Consider the following 18579-nt stretch of genomic DNA (forward strand, 5'->3'; position numbering starts at 1 on the left):
GCACTTCAGCCTGGGCGACAGACTAAGACTCTGTCTCAAAAAAAAAAAAAGAAAGAAAAAAGAAAAAGAAAAAAGAAAGGCCGGGCGCGGTGGCTCAAACCTGTAATCCCAGCACTTTGGGAGGCCGAGGCGGATGGATCACGAGGTCAGGAGATCGAGACTATCCTGGCTAACATGGTGAAACCCCGTCTCTACTAAAAATACAAAAAACTAGCCGGGCGTGGTGGCGGGCGCCTGTAGTCCCAGCTACTTGGGAGGCTGAGGCGGGAGAATGGCGTGAACCCGGGAGGCGGAGCTTGCAGTGAGCCGAGACCGCGCCACTGCACTCCAGCCTGGGAGACACAGCAAGACTCCGTCTCAAAAAAGAAAAAAAAAAAGAAAAGAAAAACACCTACTGTGCACCAAAGCCCCAGGTTTTACATGCATTCTGCTGGTTCATCCTGAAGAGGGACTGCTCTTCTCATTTTCCAAGTAAGAAAGTAGGCCCAGAGATGTCTAGACTTGCCAAAGGTCACACAGCCCCACAACCTAGGATTCCCTCCACCATCATGGCCCTGTGACGCCTCCTCCATCCCCAGCCTTTTTTTTTTTTTTTCTGTTTGAGATAGAGTCTCGCTCTGTCACCCAGGCTGGAGTGCAGTGGCTTGGTCTTGGCTCACTGCAACCTCTGCTTCCCAGGTTCAAGCGATTCTCCTGCCTCAGCCTCCTTAGTAGCTGGGATTACAGGTGTGAGCCACCACGTCTGGCTAACTTCTGTAGTTTTTAGTAGAGATGGGGTTTCACCATGTTGGCCAGGCTGGTCTTGAACTCCTGACCTCAGGTGATCCACCTGCCTTGGCCTCCCAAAGTGCTGGGATTACAGGCATGAGCCACTGCACCCGGCCAATTTTTTTTTCTTTTCTTTTTTGAGACAAGGTCTCTCTCTGTTGCTCAGGTTGAAGTGGGGTGATCATGACTGACTGCAGCCTTGAACTCCTGGGCTCAGATGATCCTCCCGTCTCAGCCTCCCAAATAGCTGGGACTACAGGCGTGTGCCACTACACCTGGCTAATTTTTTGAACTTTTGTAGATATGAGGCCTTGCCATGTTGCCCAGCCTGGTCTTGAAATCCTGGGCTTGAGCGATACTCCCACCTCAGCCTCTTGAAGTAATGGGATTACAGGCATGAGCCACCACACATGGCTGCCTCTTCCCTTTTTTTTTTTTTTGAGACGGAGTCTTCGTTCTGTCACCCAGGCTGGAGTGCAGTGGTGCGATCTTGGCTCACTGCAAGCTCCGCCTCCCGAGTTCATGCTATTCTCCTGCCTTAGCCTCCTGAGTAGCTGGGACTACAGGCGCCCGCCACCACGCCTGGCTAATTTTTTGTATTTTTAGTAGAGACGGGGTTTCACCGTGTTAGCCAGGATGGTCTCGATCTCCTGACCTTGTGATCTGCCCGCCTCGGCCTCCCAAAGTGCTGGGATTACAGGCTTGAGCCACCACACCTGGTTGCCTCTTCCCTTTTTAAAGGTAAGAGGCTCATGTGCTTCTCCTGAAACCAACACTGATGATGTCCAAGCACCTACTGCACACCAAGCCCTCAACACATCTCGTCTCCTTCATCTGTATGAAAACCCCAGGAGGAAAGCATGAACCACCACGGGTGCCACTGGGGACACACTCAGAGTTGAGCCTGGACGCAGCTCCGGTTGGTGAGAGACCCCGCAGCGTGCTTTTATTTTTTGTATTTCATTTTTATTTACTTATTTATTTTTTGAGATGGAGTCTCACCCTGTCATCCAGGCTGCACTGCAGTGATGCGATCTTGGCTCACTGCAACCTCTGCCTCCTGGATTCAAGCGATTCTCCTGCCTCAGGCTCCCAAGTAGCTGGGATTATAGGCATGTGCCATCACGTCCAGGTAATTTTTGAATTTTTTAATATAGACGGGGTTTCACCATGTTGGCCAGGCTGGTCTTGAACTCCTGGCCTCAAGCAATCTGCCTGCCTTGGCCCCTCAAAGTGCTGGGACTACAGGCATGAGCCACTGCGCCCGGCCAGAAGTGTGCTTTTAGACAACGGAACAAACAGATGCTGTGGGAAAAGGGCTCGGATTCACCTGGCTTCAAATCCTGGTGCTGACCGCCATAGCTCTGTGGCCTTGGTCACGCCTCTTATCCTCTCTGAACCTGTCTCTTCTTCAAAACATGGAGGGTGACGCTACCTGAGGGGCTTGCTCTCAGGCGTAAAATAATGAATAGAGGGTCTGGCACGGGCGCTGACGCACAGGAGGCACCCCGAACCATCAGCGTCACTCTGATGATTATTGCTAAAATAACCAGCTCGCCCCACGGGTGACTGCAGGAACAGACTCCAAAAACATCTTCGTTCCGTTTCCCGGGTTCCCGAAGACTCCCGGATGCCATGGTGTGGGGCCATGGAAGAAATGTTAGGACATTCAGGAGTGGCAGCCCCCCGGTAGCAAGAGGACAGAGCCAGGGTGGACCTGTTCTCTAGCAGTACCCAGGGGCAAACGGTGGCGGTTGTTGGTACTCCTCCGGGAGCTGGTCGTTCTCCGGCTCTGCCAAGCCCTGGTGTTCTGGTGTGGACTCCTGGGAGGACAGAGCTCTCATTACCATTTGGTGCCAACTCCTGTCCCCCGGGGTCACCTCACTGTAGCTGGCCGACCTCTCGGCCTTCCTGGTGGGGATCTTTCTGTCTTTTGGTGCCTGGGGCTGTGAGGGGCTTTTGAGAGATGTGACCACACAGGGATCCGTGTGGACTCTGTCCCCCGAAGTGGGATCCCCTGAGTGATCTTCCCTGCCTTTTCCGGTCCCAGGGCCTGAGATCACCGTGGATCTCCGGACATCCAAGAGTGACGGCAGGCTCACAGCGACGAGGTGGCTTTTCAGCTGCTGCCGGACCCTCTGGCCTCTCTGGGGGAGCATTTTGAGGCTCCTCCAGAGTTTCTGGCGGGTCTCTCCAAGAGGGGTTTTTGGGGGGCAGGAGGAAGTGGCTTCCTCGGTGGTTACTCTGTTCATCTCTGATGACGGCTTCCTTTCCTTTGATTGGTGACGCAGGACTGGCTTTGGGGAGGCCTGAAAACAAGACTGGGTGAGGCCTGGGGCAGCTCGCCCACCAAAGTACTGCATCTGTCCCAGAAATTGGAGCCTGGGTTCCACCCAGACACCCTGGGGCTGAGAAACGTCCCCGTGTGAACCCCCAAACTTGATCCCATGCCCTGTCTTTCTTGTCTCAGTAAATGGCTTCACTATCTCCCCCAGGGGCTGGCAAACTTGTTCTTCTTCTTCTTTTTTTTTTTTTTTTTTTTTGAGATGGAGTTTCACTGTGTCGCCCAGTCTGGAGTGCAGTGGTGCAATCTCAGCTCACTGCAACCTCCACCTCCTGGGTTCAAGCGATTCTCCTGCCTGCCGAGTAGCTGGGACTACAAGTACACCACCACGCCTGGCTGATTTTTGTATTTTTAGTAGAGACATGGTTTCACTATGTTGGCCCCGGTGGTCTTGAACTCCTGATCTCAGGTGATCCACCCACCTCGGCCTCCCAAAGTGCTGGGATTACAGGCGTGAGTCAACACGCCTGGCCTGGCAAACTTCCTTTACAAACAGTCAGAGAGCAAATATTTCAGCTTTGCAGACTGTACCATCTGTCTCAATTACTTAGCTCTGCTGTTGTAGGGGATGCCAGAGATCACACGTCAACCAATGAGCGTGCCTGGCTTCTAATATAGCTTTATTTCTAAACATGGAAATGTGAATTTTATCTGATTTTCACAGGTTATGAAATAACTATCTCTACAAAAATGTGGGGCCAGGTGTGATAGCTCACACCTATAATCCCAGTGCTTTGGGAGGCTGAGGCAGGAGGATTGCTTGAGGCCAGGAGTTTGAGACCAGCCTGGGCAGTGTAGTGAGACCCCGTCTCTCCAAATTTTTGTTGTTTTTGACAGGGTCTTGCTCTGTCACTCAGGCTGGAGTGCAGTGGTGCAATCATGGCTTACTGCAGCCTCGACCTCCCAGGCTCCAGCAATCCTCCCACCTCAGCCTCCAGAGTAGCTGACTACAGGCATGCGCCACCATGCCTGGCTAATTTTTTAATTTTTTGTGGAGACACGGTCTTGCTATGTTGCCCACGCTGGTCTCAAAGTCCTGGCCTCAAGCAATCCTCTTGCCTCATCCTCCCAAAGCACTGGGATTACAGGTGTGAGCCATTGTGCAGACCAAATATCCATGTTTCTTTCCACACCTGGGCTCTCATTTTCATACCTCCCACCTTGACACTGTCCCCCATCCCCACCTCACTTCCTCCTCCTTTCCATCTCCACCAGTACCCCGGAAAGCCCCTTCTGCAGCCAGTAGCCACAGGAAACATTTAAAACCACCAGTCCCGGCCAGGTGTGGTGGCTCACGCCTATAATCCCAGCACTTTGGGAGGCCAAGGTGGGCAGATCGTGAGGTCAGGGGTTTGAGACCAGTCTGGCCAACATGGTGAAACCCTGTCTCTACTAAAAATACAAAAACTAGCATCCACCTGTAGTCCCAGCTACTCGGGAGGCTGAGGTGGGAGAATCGCTTGAACCCGGGAGGCAGAGTCTAGACTGTGCCCCATCGCACTCTAGCCTGGTCGACAAAGCAGGACTCCGTCTCAAAAAAAAAAAAAAAAAAAGTCCTCCCATGCGTACACTCTCCTACGGCTCTGCCCTGGTGCAACTGGAATAGAATCCCAGCTCCTCCCCTTGGCCCCAAGGCCCTGCACTATTGGCTCCTGCTGACCCTGGGGCTTCAGCTTCTGACAGTCTCTCACTAACCCCACTCCATCTACATGCTAGCTTTTGTTGTTCTGTTTTCCAAACACACCAAGCCCCAGGACTTTTGCAAGTGCCATTCCCTCTGCCTGGAATATCCTCCCTGTGTCTGTGTGTATGACTGGCTCCTCCTCATCTTGCAGATCTCAGCTATATGCCACCTCCTCTAGGAAGCCTTCCCTGACTGCCTTCCCTCACTTGCACCCCCCACCTCCACTGATGTCCATCGCACCAGCCTGTTTCATTTGTACCGCTGTCATAACTTCCCCTGCTGGGCAGGGGGCTTGGAGAGCACTTAGGCTTCCACCTAGGGGTGCCTAAAGGTCTCCCAAACCCCAAGATGCTGTGATACATTCATTCATCCACTCCACAGATTCCTTAGTTAAGCACCTTCAATATGGCAGTTCCTCTCAGAGGGGTGGGAGAAGCAAAGGCAAACAAGCCAGATGGAGTTTCCAGTCTCTCAGAGCTCACAGTCTGATGGGGGAGGCAGCCAGGGAGCATGAAAACCCATAAGTAAATAGGATTTGGGGGAACATTTTTGGGAAGTCTGCTGCACTGAATAAACAGGGTAATGTGAAGGAGAATGCAGGTGTTGCTGTAGGTCTGGAGCCTGGGGAAGGAGGCACTTGAAGGAGAAATGAATGAAGACATGGGAAATCTAGGGGCAGGGCATACAGTTTGTGCAAAGGACCTGAAGTGGGACCAGCACATGCAGAGACCCCGAGGTTTGCTTGGTGTGTCTGAACAACAGACGGTATGGCAGCGGGGCTGGCACTGGGTAGGTGATGGGCAGAAAGAGGAACTGAGATTTTAGTTTGAATTTTAATCTCTGTGTTGGAAAATCACTGGAAAGGTTTAAAGCACCAAGCTGTAGGATCTCCTTCTCATTCTAGAAGGGGTCTCCTCTGGCAGCTGTTGATTGCCTCTGCTCCTGCCCCTCAGCCAGGTGGGAGGTGCCTGCCTCCTGTCATATACATACCTCCTCAGGTGCAGACACCGGGCAGGTAGCTGCCTCCGCCACTGCGTTGGAGTAGAGGAAGAGATCCTCGTAATCCACGTTCGCTGGATCCTTCTGCAGGACGGAAGGGGCCCGTAGCTCAGCACTAGGGAGGGGGAAAGGTCCGGCACGGACCCTGGAAAGCAGGTCTCAGGGACCATCCCTTGAATAGCAGCTTCTTAGTACCTAGGCCACGCCCACTAAGCTTTATAAGAAAATATGCCCCACTCACAGCCATTTCTTAGGGGTTGGGACACACCCACTGAGCCTTCTAAAGAAAGATGCCCCGCCCATAGCAGTTTCTTGGGAGCTAGGCCACACCCACTGAGCCTTCTAAGGAAGATGCCCCACCCACAACACTTTCTTGGGAGCTAGGCCAGGCCCACTGAGCCCTATAAGGAAAGATGTCCTGCCCATAACAGTTTATTGGGAGCTAGGCCACACCCACTGAGCCTTCTAAGAAAAGATACCCCTGCCACAGCAGTTTCTTAGGGGCTAGGCCACGCCCACTGGGTCCTCTAAGGAAACATGCCCTGCCCACAGCAGTTTATTGGGAGCCAGGCCACTCACTGAGCCTTTTAAGGAAAGATGCTCCAACCACAACAGTTTATTGGGAGCCAGGCCACTCACTGTGCCTTTTAAGGAAAGATGCTCCACCCACAACAGTTTATTGGGAGCCAGGCCACACCCACTGAGCCTTTTAAGGAAAGATGCTCCACCCACAGCAGTTTATTGGGAGCCAGGCCACGCCCACTGAGCCTTCTAAGGAAAGATGCCATTCCTTCAGGTGAGCCAAGATGATACCTGGCACATGAACCCTTATAAAAAATCAGCCTGTTGACATGTGCCTGGAGGGCGGAGCCATGGGGAAGCAGGAACCACAAGGGAGACGGCTGGTGCGGGGCAGAGGGACTACGAGGGGCGGGGCCGGAGGGGCCAAGGACCATGAGAGTGACAGAATCAAGAGAAACTGATGGGGGCGTGGGAAACAAAGGGGTCTGGGGGGCTTGGCCCCAAGGAGATGGCTGTGAACCTTGTGGGCCCCCGCCCTCACCTGCCTGCAGGGCTGTGTCAGCAGCTCCCTGCGCGGCTCAATTGGATTCTGCTGGTGGAAGGTGACCAGGGCGTCCAGTGAGGTGTGGGCCACCTTCTCCCCGGGGATTATGAAAGTTCCATCATCCAAGAGCTTCACCATGAAATGGCAGCAGCTGCTTTGGGCTCTGCAGAGACACTGAGGGGGCTGGGACATCCTGCTCCCTCTCATCCCTGCCCCAAGTCCCCCCCACCAGCCCTTGGGCTGGCAGCGTCACTGCTACAGCCGGACTACCCCAGGTTCCCATGCAGGCTTCTTCACTGACTAGCCATGCAACACCCAGCAGGTTACTAACCTCGCTGTGCCTCAGTTTCCCCCATTTATAACACAGGAGTACAAAGGCTGACCTCAGATAAAACGTGCTACTACAGACAAAAGCTTAACTTATTGCCTGGCTAGGGGTAAGTGATCAATAGAAATGATAATGAAAGCTGGGTATGGTGGCTCACGCCTGTAATCCCGGCACTTTGGGAGGCTGAGGCAGGCGGATTACTCGAGGCCGGGAGTTGCAGACCAGCCTGGCCAACATGGTGAAACCTTGTCTCTCCTAAAAATACAAAAATTAGCCAGGTGTGGTGGCATGTTACAGGCCGAGAAAATGGGGGTCGTGACCAACTCAGTATACTACTGGAGGCTATGTGAGTAAACGGAAAACTGTTCTCATGAAAGCAGGATGTTGGAAAACTGACAACTGTGTTTGCTGCCAGAAGGAGTGCCGAGGGCAGTCACGCCCCAAGCACAGTGTTCCTTATGGTTAACTATAGGCACGTCTGAAGCCTGTTGTACAAAGAAAGCAATTATGTGTACCTGTGAAAAGTCAAGCAGCTGACCAACTGTTACCTCTCCCTTCCTGCTCTTTCTATCTAATAAATACGAAGGGCTGTGGAAGCTCAGAGCTGCCTTTGCTCACTAGAAGCAAGGAGCCCCCGACCCCTACTTTTAAAACAGATTTTTTGTCTTTGTCTTAATTTCTACGTCTGCCTCCTTCATTCGCTCCCATAGGAACCGACAGCAACAGTGGCAGGTGCCTGTAATCCCAGCTACTGGGGAGGCTGAGGCAGGGGAATCGCTTGAACCCAGGAGGTGGAAGTTGCAGTGAGCCGAGATCATGCCACTGCACTCCAGCCTGGGTGACAGCGCGAGACTCTGTCTCAAAAAGAAAAGCAAGAAGAAAGCCCCAACCTAAGGCTGTGTGCCTGGCACACAGCAAGTGCTGAATAAATGCTTAGTTAACCAATGAATGTATATTAATGGCTCTCTATGTGCTGACTGTATCTCAGTTAATCCTCACATGAACACTCTGAATTAAAGTGTGACACTCCTTTACTGAAGGCACAGAGAGGTTGAGTAACTTGTCTAAGGTCACAGAGCATGTAATGGCAGAGCTGAGCCTTGGATAAGTTTTTCCCACCGTGGGTGACTCTGTAATTGAGCCATTGGGTTTTTCTTCCTTTGGCCTGGAATCCTCTGGATTTGTTTGGCTTTCAGGTCTTAAGGAGTTGGGCTTCCCTGGGTTTCCCTAACACACAGTCAGGGAATCACTAATTACATTGTGAGGGGTGGAGGGAGAGAAGCTGCCAATCTTAGGTCCCCAGCAGCTCCCGTTCTCAGACCCACGGCCTCAGTTACTGCTGCTTTCTGAGAAGCTATGACATGAAGCACCCCTTGCCCCCTCCAAGGAAACCCCAGAGCCCACCTGCCCCTGCCCTGGCCCCCGGCCCAGGCCTTACTTGTAGGAAAGTGTGTAGCCCACGTGGCTGTGACTGACCCTGATGAGAAAGGATCCCAGCGGCTGTGACTCCAGCAAGTCCTCAGCATCCCTGGAAGGGCACACACAGAAAGGAAATGACACAGTCCAGCCACCCCGCGTACCAGTTAAACTCCGGGGGCCATGGGATCATTCATGCAGAAGGCTGGTAGTTTTCATTTTCCTTTTTTTCTTTTCTTTTTTTTTTCAGACAGTCTCACTCTGTCCCCCAGGCTGGAGTGCCGTGGCGCGATCTACCGTCACTGCAGCTCCACCTCAGCGTTACGCCATTCTCTGCCTCAGCCAGTATGGGACCGCCATACCGCCTCCCGACTAATTTTTTGTATATTTTAGTAGGGGTAGGGTTTCACCGTGTTAGCCAGGTGGCCTCAGTCTCCTGATCACCGTGATCCAGCCCGTCACACGACCTCCCAAAGTGCTGGGATTATAGGTACAAGCCACTGCCCGGCCTCTTTTTCCTTTTTTTTTTTTTTTTTGAGACAGAGTCTGGCTCTGTTGCCAGGCTGAGTGCAATGGATGCGATCTCAGCTTGCTGCAGCTCGGCACCTCCTGGGTTCAAGTGATTCTTCTTGCCTTAGCCTCCCAAGTAGCTGGGATTACAGGCACCCGCCACTATGCCCGGCTATTTTTTGTATTTTTTTTTTTTTTTGAGACAGAGTCTCACTCTGGCCCAGGCTGGAGTGCAGTGGCGCGATCTGCGGCTCACTGCTGGCTCCGCCTCCGGGAGTTCCACGCCATTCTCCTGCCTCAGCGAAGCCTCCCGAGTAGCTGGGACTACGGGCTTAACCCAGCCCGGCTAATTTTTTGTATTTTTTAGTAGAGGCGAGAAGGGGTTTCACGTGGTCTCGATCTCCTGACCTTGTGATCCGCCCGCCTCGGCCTCCCAAAGTGCTGGGATTACAGGCGTGAGCCACCGCGCCCGGCCTATTTTTTGTATTTTTAGTAGAGACAGGGTTTCACCATGTTGGCCAGGCTGGTCTCAAACCCCTGTCCTCAAGTGACCCACCTGCCTCAGCCTCCCAAAGTGCTGGGATTACAGGCATGAGCCACCACGCCCGGCCTGTTTTCTAAATGAACAAACACCCCAAACCCATCGGGTTTTTTTGTTCGTTTGTTTGTTTTTCAGTTGTTGCACACCTTGGGTTATTCAGGGATTAGGGATGTTCCCCCTGAGGAGCTAGGAGGCATCTGATGACCTTGATCTCAGGCCAGACCTCCTCCCATCTCCCACAGCCCCTTCCCAATGCCTGGAATCCCCTGATTAAGGCACCTTTGGGTGGATCAAGGTGTCACAAGTAACAAAGAAGGACTCATATACTCAGATGCATTCGAGTGCAAAACCCAGCTCTACTGTCCATCAGCTGTGTGACCTCAGGCAATCGTCTCTCTCTGTCAGCTTCCTCAAGAGGAAAGTAAACCCCACTTTCAAGGCTGCTGTGAGAAGAGAAAGAACTTGCAACATAAGCATGACAGCTGCTACCTGGTAAGTGCTCCCACAATGTTTGCTGTTATTATTATTATTATTCTCTTTCTCTTTTTTTTTTTTTTTTTTGAGACGGAGTTTTGCTCTTGTTGCCCAGGCTGGAGTGCAATGATGTGATCTTGGCTCACTGGAACCTGTGCCTCTCTGGTTCAAGCTATTCTCCTGCCTCAGCCTCCCAAGTAACTGGGATTACAAGTACCCGCAACCACGGCCAGCTAATTTTTTGTATTTTTAGTAGAGACGGGGTTTCACCATGTTGGCCAGGCTGGTCTCGAATTCCTGACCTCTGGTGATTCACCCGCCTCGGCCTCCCAAAGTGCTGGGATTACAGGAGTGAGCCACTGCACCCGGTCTATTTTCTAGATTATTACCATTATTATCTGGAGTTCACAGAGAGGAAGGCGGCCTTCCGTGGGACAAGCTGGTCCTGTACTATTCAATACAGAGGTCACTGGCCTTTTGTACTGATTTCCAAAACAGCACAAAAAAGGAATATATGCTGTTTGATGAACCGTTTTTTGTTTTTGAGACAGGGTCTTGCTCTATCACTCAGGCTGGAATGCAGAGGTGCAATCATAGCTCACTGAAACCTTGATTTCCTGGGCTCAAGAGATCCTCTCACCTCAGCCTCCTCAGTACACAGAACCACAGGCATGTGCCACACGCCTGGCTAACTTTTTTTATTTTATTTTATTTTATTTTTTTGAGTTGGAGTCTCGCTCTGTCACCCAGGCTGGAGTGCAGTGGCACGATCTCGGCTTACTGCAGCCTCTGCCTCCAGGGTCCCAACAAGTCTCCTGCCTCAGCCACCTGAATAGCTGGGAAGCTGGGATTACAGGAACGCGTCACCATGCACAGTTAATTTTGTTTTTTTTTCTTTTTTGAGACGTAGTTTCGCTCTTGTTGCTTAGGCTGCAGTGCCATGGCGCGATCTCAGCTCACTGCAACCTCCGCCTCCCGGGTTCAAGTGATTCTCCTGCCTCAGCCTCCTGAGTAGCTGGGATTACAGACATGCACCACCATGCCTGGCTAATTTTGTATTTTTTGTAGACACAAAGTTTCACCATGTTGTCCAGGCTGGTCTTGAACTCCTGACCTCAGGTGGTCTGCCCGCCTCAGCCTCCCAAAGTGCTGGAATTACAAGTATGAGCCACCGTGCCCGGCCTAAAATTCCTTTTAGAGATGGAGTCTCACTATGTTGTCCAGACCAGCCTTGAACTCCTGGGCTCCAGCGATCCTCCTGCCTCAGCATTCCAAGTAGCTGGGATTAAAGATAAGTGTCACTGCACCCAGCTGCTTCTTTTAATATAGCTACTAAATTTTTTTTTAAATTGCAGTGTGCAACCCATGTTATATTTTTGTTAGACAGCAAGGCCCCAGAGCTCAGAAACCATGACCAACACTACTTCCTCTCTGTGGCCTTCACAGAATTTTCTCAAGTTCCTGCATGCAGAGGGTGGCAATAAATATTTGTTCCTCCATTTAGTTAGAGCCGGGCACACATCCTCAGAGCTCACAGTCTGAGGTAGAAAGGGCACATTAGGGCCAGACACAGTGGCTCACGCCTGTAATCCCGGCACTTTGGGAGGCCGAGGCAGGCGGATCACTTGAGGTGAGGAGTTCGAGACTAGCCTGGCCACCATGGTGAAACCCCGTCTCTACTAAAAATACAAATATTAGCCGGGCGTGGTGGTGCATGCCTGTAGTCCCAGCTACTCATGAGGCAGGAGGATTGCTTGAACCCAGGAGGTGGAGGCTGCAGTGAGCTGAGATCGCTCCAGCCTGGGCAACAGAAGCAGAACTCTATGAAAAAAAAAAAAGAAAGAAAGAAAAAGAAAAAAAAAGAAAGGGCACATTGGTTGTACCCTCATGGGTTGAGAGCAGCTGCTTGGGGTATTGTGTTCAGAAAGATTCTAGCCGGGCGCGGTGGCTCACGCCTATAACCCCAGCATTTTGGGAGGCCGAGGCGGGTGGATCACTTGAGGCCAGGAGTTTGAGACCAGCCTGGCCAACATGGTGAAACCCTGTCTCTACTATAAACACAAAAATTAGCCAGGCTTGGTGGCACGTGCCTGTAATCCCAGCTACTCGGGAGGTTGAGGTGGAAGAATCGCTTGAACCCGGGAGGCAGAGGTTGCAGTGAGCCAAGATTGCGCCTCTGCACTCCAGCCTAGGTGACGGAGTGAGACTGTGTCTCAAAAAGAAAGAAAGAAAGAAAGAAAGATTCTGAGGCTGTATCCTGCCTGGCCTGGGCGAGGTGTGGGGTGCCACCAGGTCCCTGGCAGTGCTGGCCTGTTGGCCACTTGTATAGAGAAAGCTGAGAGAGAGAGCAAGTAACTTGCCCCAGGTCACGCAGTGAGCCCACACAGGTGGGAGGATTCCAGCCTGGGAGCCTGGAGCTCATTTTACACTCTTGCCACACTGAGCTGAGCCAAGTCCAGAATTCTGCAGTTAAAAGCTGCCCAGGGTAGGGACAGACAAGGAAAGAGTGGGGAGGGCAGGGTGGAGGGTGTGGGTGTGTCCTCACTCTCTTGAGATTGCACCATGGAACCACTCGGGGACCCCGTCTTGGGCCAGCTGGCCCACCTGGGTGTGCACGAACCAGTCCAGCCGTGGGGGTAGCAGTGGGGGCGGCTTCCTGGCCTCTGTCATAGCTTCCTGGGGTTGGGGGAAGGTCACCTGGGTAGAGAAGGGAGGGAAGACAAGAATCAAGCTGATGCACCTCTTATCTTTGCTCTGTTCTTGAAGCTTATGGTACCTCCTCCTTTGAGAAGTTCTGCAGGGTGGACAGAGCAATGGACTTAAAACTGGCTTGTGGCCAGGTGTGATGGCTCACATGGGTAATCCTAGCACTTTGGGAGGCCAAGGTGGGAGGATGGCTTGAGCCCAGGAGTTCCAGACCAGCCTGGGCAACAGTGAGACCCCCATCTCTACAAAAAATTTTACAATTTGGCCAGGTGCAGTGGCTCACGCCTGTAATCTCAGCACTTTGGGAAGCCAAGGTGGGTGGATCACCTGAGGTCAGGAGTTTGAGACCAGCCTGGCCAACATGGTGAAATCCATCTCTACTAAAAATACAAAAATTAGCTGGGCGTGGTGGTGGGCACCTGTAATCCCAGCTACTCCAAAGGCTGAGGCAGGAGAATCGCTTGAACCTGGTGGGGCAGAGGTTGCAGTGAGCCAAGATGGCACCACTGTACTCCAGCCTGGATGACAGAGTGAGACTCCATCTCAAAAAAATAAATAAGTAAATACATAAATAAAATAAATTTAAAAATTAGCTGGGTGTGGTGGTGCATGCCTGTAGTCCCAGCTACTCAGGAGGCTGAGGTGGGAGGATCCCTTAAGCTCGGAAGGATGTGGCTGCAGTGAGCCGTGGTTGTGCCACTGCACTCCAGTCTGGGGAACAGAGCAAGACCACGTTTCAAAAACAACAAAAAAACTGGCTTGTGTGGCCGGGCGTGGTGGCTCACACCTGTAATCCTAGCACTTTGGGAGACCGAGGCAGGTGGATCACCTGAGGTCAGGAGTTCAAGACCAGCCTGGGCCACGTGGTGAAACCCTATCACTACAAAAATGCAAAAATGAGCTAGGCACAGCGGCACGTGCCTATAATCCCAACTACTTGGGAGGCTGAGGCACGAGAATCACTTGAACCCAGGAGACAGAGGCTGCAAGGAGCCGAGATTGCACCACTGCACTCCAACCTGGGCAACAGAGTGAGACTCCGTCTCAAAAAAACAAAAAAGCTGGCTTGTGTTTTTTGGGCACCTACTATGTGCCTGATAGATTTTACACATTCATTCATTGACTCATCCTCAAAGTCCTTCAAGGACTTTTCCTTTTATTCTGCTTATGCCATTGTGTTTTTTTCTTTTTTTTTTTTGAGATAGGGTCTCACTTTGTCACCCAGGCTGGAATGCAGTGGCTGCATCTTGGCTTACTGCAGCCTCGACTTTCTTCCCTCAAGTGATTCTCCCACCTCAGTCTCTCAAGTAGCTGGGACCACAGGCATGTGCCACCATGCCTGGCTAATTTTTGTATTTTTGTAGAGATGAGGTTTCACCTTCCTGCCCACATTGGTCTCAAACTCCTGGACTCAAGCAGTCCGCCTGTGTCAGTCTTCCAAAGTGCTAGGATTACAGGCATGAGCCATTGTGCCTAGGCTCTTATGCTATTCTTGTAAGGACTAGAAAGTTCCTTTTATAAATAAATATTTTTAAAATTTAAGAGTAGAGTATTTAGAGCTGGGCGTGGTGGTTCACGCCTGTAATCCCAGCACTTTGGGAGGCTGAGGCAGGTGGATCACCTGAGGTCAGGGATTCGAGACCAGCCTGGCCAACATGGTGAAACCCCCGTCTCTACTAAAAATGCAAAAATTAGCCAGACGTGATGGTGGGTGCCTGTAATCCCAGCTACTCAGGAGGCTGAGGCAGGAGAATCGCTAGAACCCAGGAGGCGGAGGTTGCAGTGAGCCGAGATCGCGCCATTGCACTCCAGCCTGAGGGACAGAGTGAGACACTGTCTCAAAAAAAAGAAAAAAAGAATAGAATATTTAAATATTAAGTAAATATCAATGCCCCCAGAGGAATGAGGAAATGGCAAAATGGCAAGTGAATGAAAGAAACAGCTGACCCAATGGTGGTGCCCCCCTCTCTCTCTCTCTCTCTCTGTGTCTCAGTCTCATAGGGTTTCCCTCTGTTCCCCAGGCTAGAGTATGCAATGCTGCCATCACAGCTCACACTCACTGCGGCCTCAACCTCAGGTTCAAGCAATCCTCCCACCTCAACCTCTCAAGTAGTTGGGACTACAGGCATGCATTACCATGCCTGGCTAATTTTGAAAAAATTTTTTGTAGAGACGGGGTCTTGCTCTGTTGTCCAGGCTGGCCTCGAACTCCCGGGCTCGAGCAGTCCTAACACCTCAGCCTCCCAACATACTGAGATTACAGGCACCAGCCACCATGCCTGGCTGCCTTGGTGTCATTAAACACCAGAGAAATGTGGCTTTAGACAGTCACTTCTGCCACCAACGTCACCACACATTGTAGCCACTCATGGCACACCTACGATATGTCAGATGCATCATTAATTCACACACTTTCTTGACAATTTTAAGCAAGCAGTACCACAGGACTTTGTGTACCAATGATAGAGCTGGAGAAAGAAAGCAGCACCATTTTGCAAAACAGTATTAAGTGAGTATAAAACGAGCCAAAGGACTGTATCTTGCTAGATAGTTCCTTTGGGACCCCTCTTGCTCACGCTTAATTCTTTTTTTTTTTTTTTTTTTTTGAGATGGAGTCTCGCTCTGTTGCCCAGGCTGGGGTGCAGCAGCGCCATCTCAACTCACTGCAACTTCTGCCTCCCAGGTTCAAGTGATTCTCCTGCCTTAGCCTCTTGAATAGCTGGGATTACAGACATGTGCCACCACGCCTGGCTCATTTTTGTATTTTTAGCAGAGATGGAGTTTCACCATGTTGGCCAGCCTGGTCTCCAACTCCCGACCTCAAGTGATCCACCCGCCTTGGCCTCCCAAAGTGCTGGGATTACAGGCGTGAGCCACTGCGCCCGGCTGCTCACCCTAAATTCTGTCCTTAAACTGGAGCTCACTCCCTCCACCCATTGGCCCCATCTAATGTTTCAACATCTCAAAAGATCTTTTTACTGGGCTGTTTCTATGAGGAGGCAGGGCCTGTTGACCAATGGCAGTCACTATTGACTTTCTCCAACCAGATGTCAAGCATACCCTCTGGGGTATGGCCCGAAGGAATTCTGGGGCAACCAAAATTAAGCAACTGTATTAAGAAATGTTTAATAAAGCAGGGTGACAAAGCGATTAAGAGCCTGGAATTGGAGGTTGGGTGCAGTGACTCACACCTGTAATGCCAGCACTGTTGGAGCCTGAGGCAGGTGGATCACCTAAGGCCAGGAGTTTGAGACCAGCCTGGCCAACATGGTGAAACCCCATCTCTAATAAAAATATAAACATTATCTGGGCAAGGTGGCTCACGCCTGTAATCCCAGCTACTCAGGAGACTGAGGCAGGAGAATTGCATGAACCTGGGAGGCGGAGGTTGCAGTGAGCCTGCATTCCAGCCTGGGCAACAGAGCAAGACTCCATCTCTAAATAAATAAATAAATAAATAATAAAAATACAAAAATTACGGTGGCGTGTGCCTGCAGTCTCAGCTACTTGGGAGGCTGAGGCAGGAGAGTCACTTGAACCCGGGAGGCAGAGGTTGCAAGTGAGCCGAGATCGCACCACTGCACTCCAGCCTGAGCAACACAGCGAAACTCCGTCTCACACAAAAAAAATAAAAACCCAAAAAACCCCATCACCACCACCAACAAAAAAAGAGCCTGAGCTGGGGGCGGTGGCTCACGCCTGTAATCCCAGCATTTTGGGAGGCCGAGGCGGGCGGATCACGAGCTCAGGAGATCAAGACCATCCTAGGTAACACGGTGAAACCCTGTCTCTACTAAAAATAAAAAAAATTAGAGGGGCATGATGGCGGGTGCCTGTAGTCCCAGCTACTAGGGAGGCTGAGGCAGGAGAATGGGGTGAACCCAGGAGGCGGAGCTTGCAGTGAGCCGAGATGGAGCCACTGCACTCCAGCCTGGGCGACAGAGCGAGACTCCGTCTCAAAAAAAAAAAAAAAAGCCTGAAATTCGGCCTGACTCAGATGGCCTGGGTTCAAACCCTAGCTCCCCCACTTAGCCGCTGTGTGACCTCAGATAATTCACTTAACCGCTCTCTGTGACTGTATTTCTGTCTTTAATTTGGGGATAATGATATTTACCTAGGAAAGTTTAGCTGGCACTGTATATATATAGAGAGAGATATATAATATTCATGAATCCAGTTGTGACCTAGCATGGGGTAATGTTTATAGGCTTATTCTTCTTTTTTTTTTTTTTTTTTTTTACTTGGAAGAACTCCTATTTGTCCTTCAAAACCCAGTAAAAATGTCCCCTCCTCCAGGCAGCTTTCCTGCATCTCCCTCCAGACAAAGCCCTGGCACCCCTCTGTGTCCCCAACGTTCCCCTGCTGTTCCTCTCTCTGGTCCAGCCATGACTCCATGGAGCTAGAATGTCTTCATCTTGCTCTGTCTCCACCAGCCTGAGGGTCTCCTAGGGATCAGGACTTAGGGCTAGGTTCCTGTGTTGTTGCTTTTTGCTCTGTGCTGGCCCGGCACAGAGGAGGGTGCAAGGGTCTTTGCTGATGAACAGATATCTAGTGATGAAAGACCTCATGCTCATATTCAAACTCCTGACCCTCGTCTGGGGGCCTCCTCTACTTCCTCGCTACTCACATTCCAGACCTAAAGACATCCTTGCTCTCTCTCTCGCCTCTCCACAGCTGTGCTCATGCGGTTGTCCTGCTAAGACCCCCCTTTCCCCAACTCCAGCTCCATTTTCCAGTGGTCACCACACAAACACCCCCTCCTCCATGAAGCTCTCACCCATCCCCTCAGATAATCCCTCCTGCCACCCCGGGCCCCACCAGCCCTGTCCCTCCTTCTGGCCTAGCCCAGCTCCCATGCTCTGTCTCCTCAAGGGCTGAGAGGAGGGCTGAGGCTCTTGGATCACATACCTGGGAAATCCTTGGGCGGCCGAGGCCCTCGCTGTAGCTGTACCAGTGCCTGCAGAAGCCTGGGTTTCGATTCAAGGTCTGCACGTCAATGGGGCGGAGCTGGCTGCCCTGAGGCAGTTCCTGTTTCTTCAAGCAGGTGAGCCCTGGGGGCGGAACAAGGACAGACCAAGTCACCCTGTCTGCAGTCCAACAAAGCATCTGGTGCCACATGTGCAGACACAGCTTGCTCCCGCCTTGCCCCCAACAAGTTGTTATTGAGCACCTACTGTGTGCCGACTCTTTGGAGGACCCAGGGGTGACAAGGAGACAGGTGCAGGCCCCCCTCCCCCAACTCCTGGCATCTATAATCTATCAAGCAGTGAAGAGGAGTGAGACATCATTACAAAGGGGGAACAGAGGATGGGTGCAGTGGCTCACGCCTGCAATCCCAGCACTTTGACAGGCTGAGGCAGGCGGATCACTTGAGGTCAGGAGTTTGAGACCAGCCTGGCTAACATGGCAAAACCCCGTCTCTATTAAAATACAAAAATCAGCCAGGTGTGGTGGTGCGTGCCTGTAATGCCAGCTACTCAGGAGGCTGAGGCAAAAGAATCGCTTGAACCCAGGAGGCAGAGGTTGCAGTGAGCTGAGATCGTGCCATTGCGCTCCAGCCTGGGCAACAGAGTGAGACTCCTTCTCAAAACAAAAACAAAAGCAACAAACAGGGAACAGAGGCCAGGGGTGGTGGCTCATGCCTATAATCCCAGCACTTTGGGAGACCGAGGCGGGTGGATCATTTGAGGCCAGGAGTTTGAGAACAGCCTGGCCAACATGGTGAAACCTGGTCTCTACTAAA

General features: G+C 51.7%; 1 protein-coding gene across 4 annotated transcripts; it reads right to left on the bottom strand.

Moving 5' to 3' along the window:
• Window positions 1-1725: 1725 nt before the first annotated feature.
• On the bottom strand, window positions 1726-18159 carry HSH2D (hematopoietic SH2 domain containing). Of its 4 annotated transcripts, none has more exons than XM_009193777.2 (6): window positions 17745-17882; window positions 12676-12827; window positions 8628-8717; window positions 6859-7024; window positions 5787-5879; window positions 1726-3077 (listed from the first exon to the last, which is right to left on the bottom strand). In XM_009193777.2, exons 2-6 carry the CDS (start codon window positions 12798-12800, stop codon window positions 2493-2495), a joined length of 1059 nt encoding a protein of 352 aa, XP_009192041.2. In that variant the 5' UTR covers window positions 12801-12827; window positions 17745-17882; the 3' UTR covers window positions 1726-2492. The 4 variants fall into 4 exon arrangements, with proteins under 4 accessions (XP_009192041.2, XP_021786522.2, XP_009192042.2 ...); XM_021930830.2 differs by having other exon boundaries at window positions 6863-7024; window positions 17745-17874; XM_009193778.4 differs by having other exon boundaries at window positions 12751-12827; window positions 17745-17872.
• Between the last annotated feature and the right edge of the window lie 420 nt (window positions 18160-18579).

This window comes from Papio anubis, chromosome 20 (genome assembly GCF_008728515.1).
Source record: "Papio anubis isolate 15944 chromosome 20, Panubis1.0, whole genome shotgun sequence".
Lineage (NCBI taxonomy): Eukaryota > Metazoa > Chordata > Mammalia > Primates > Cercopithecidae > Papio > Papio anubis.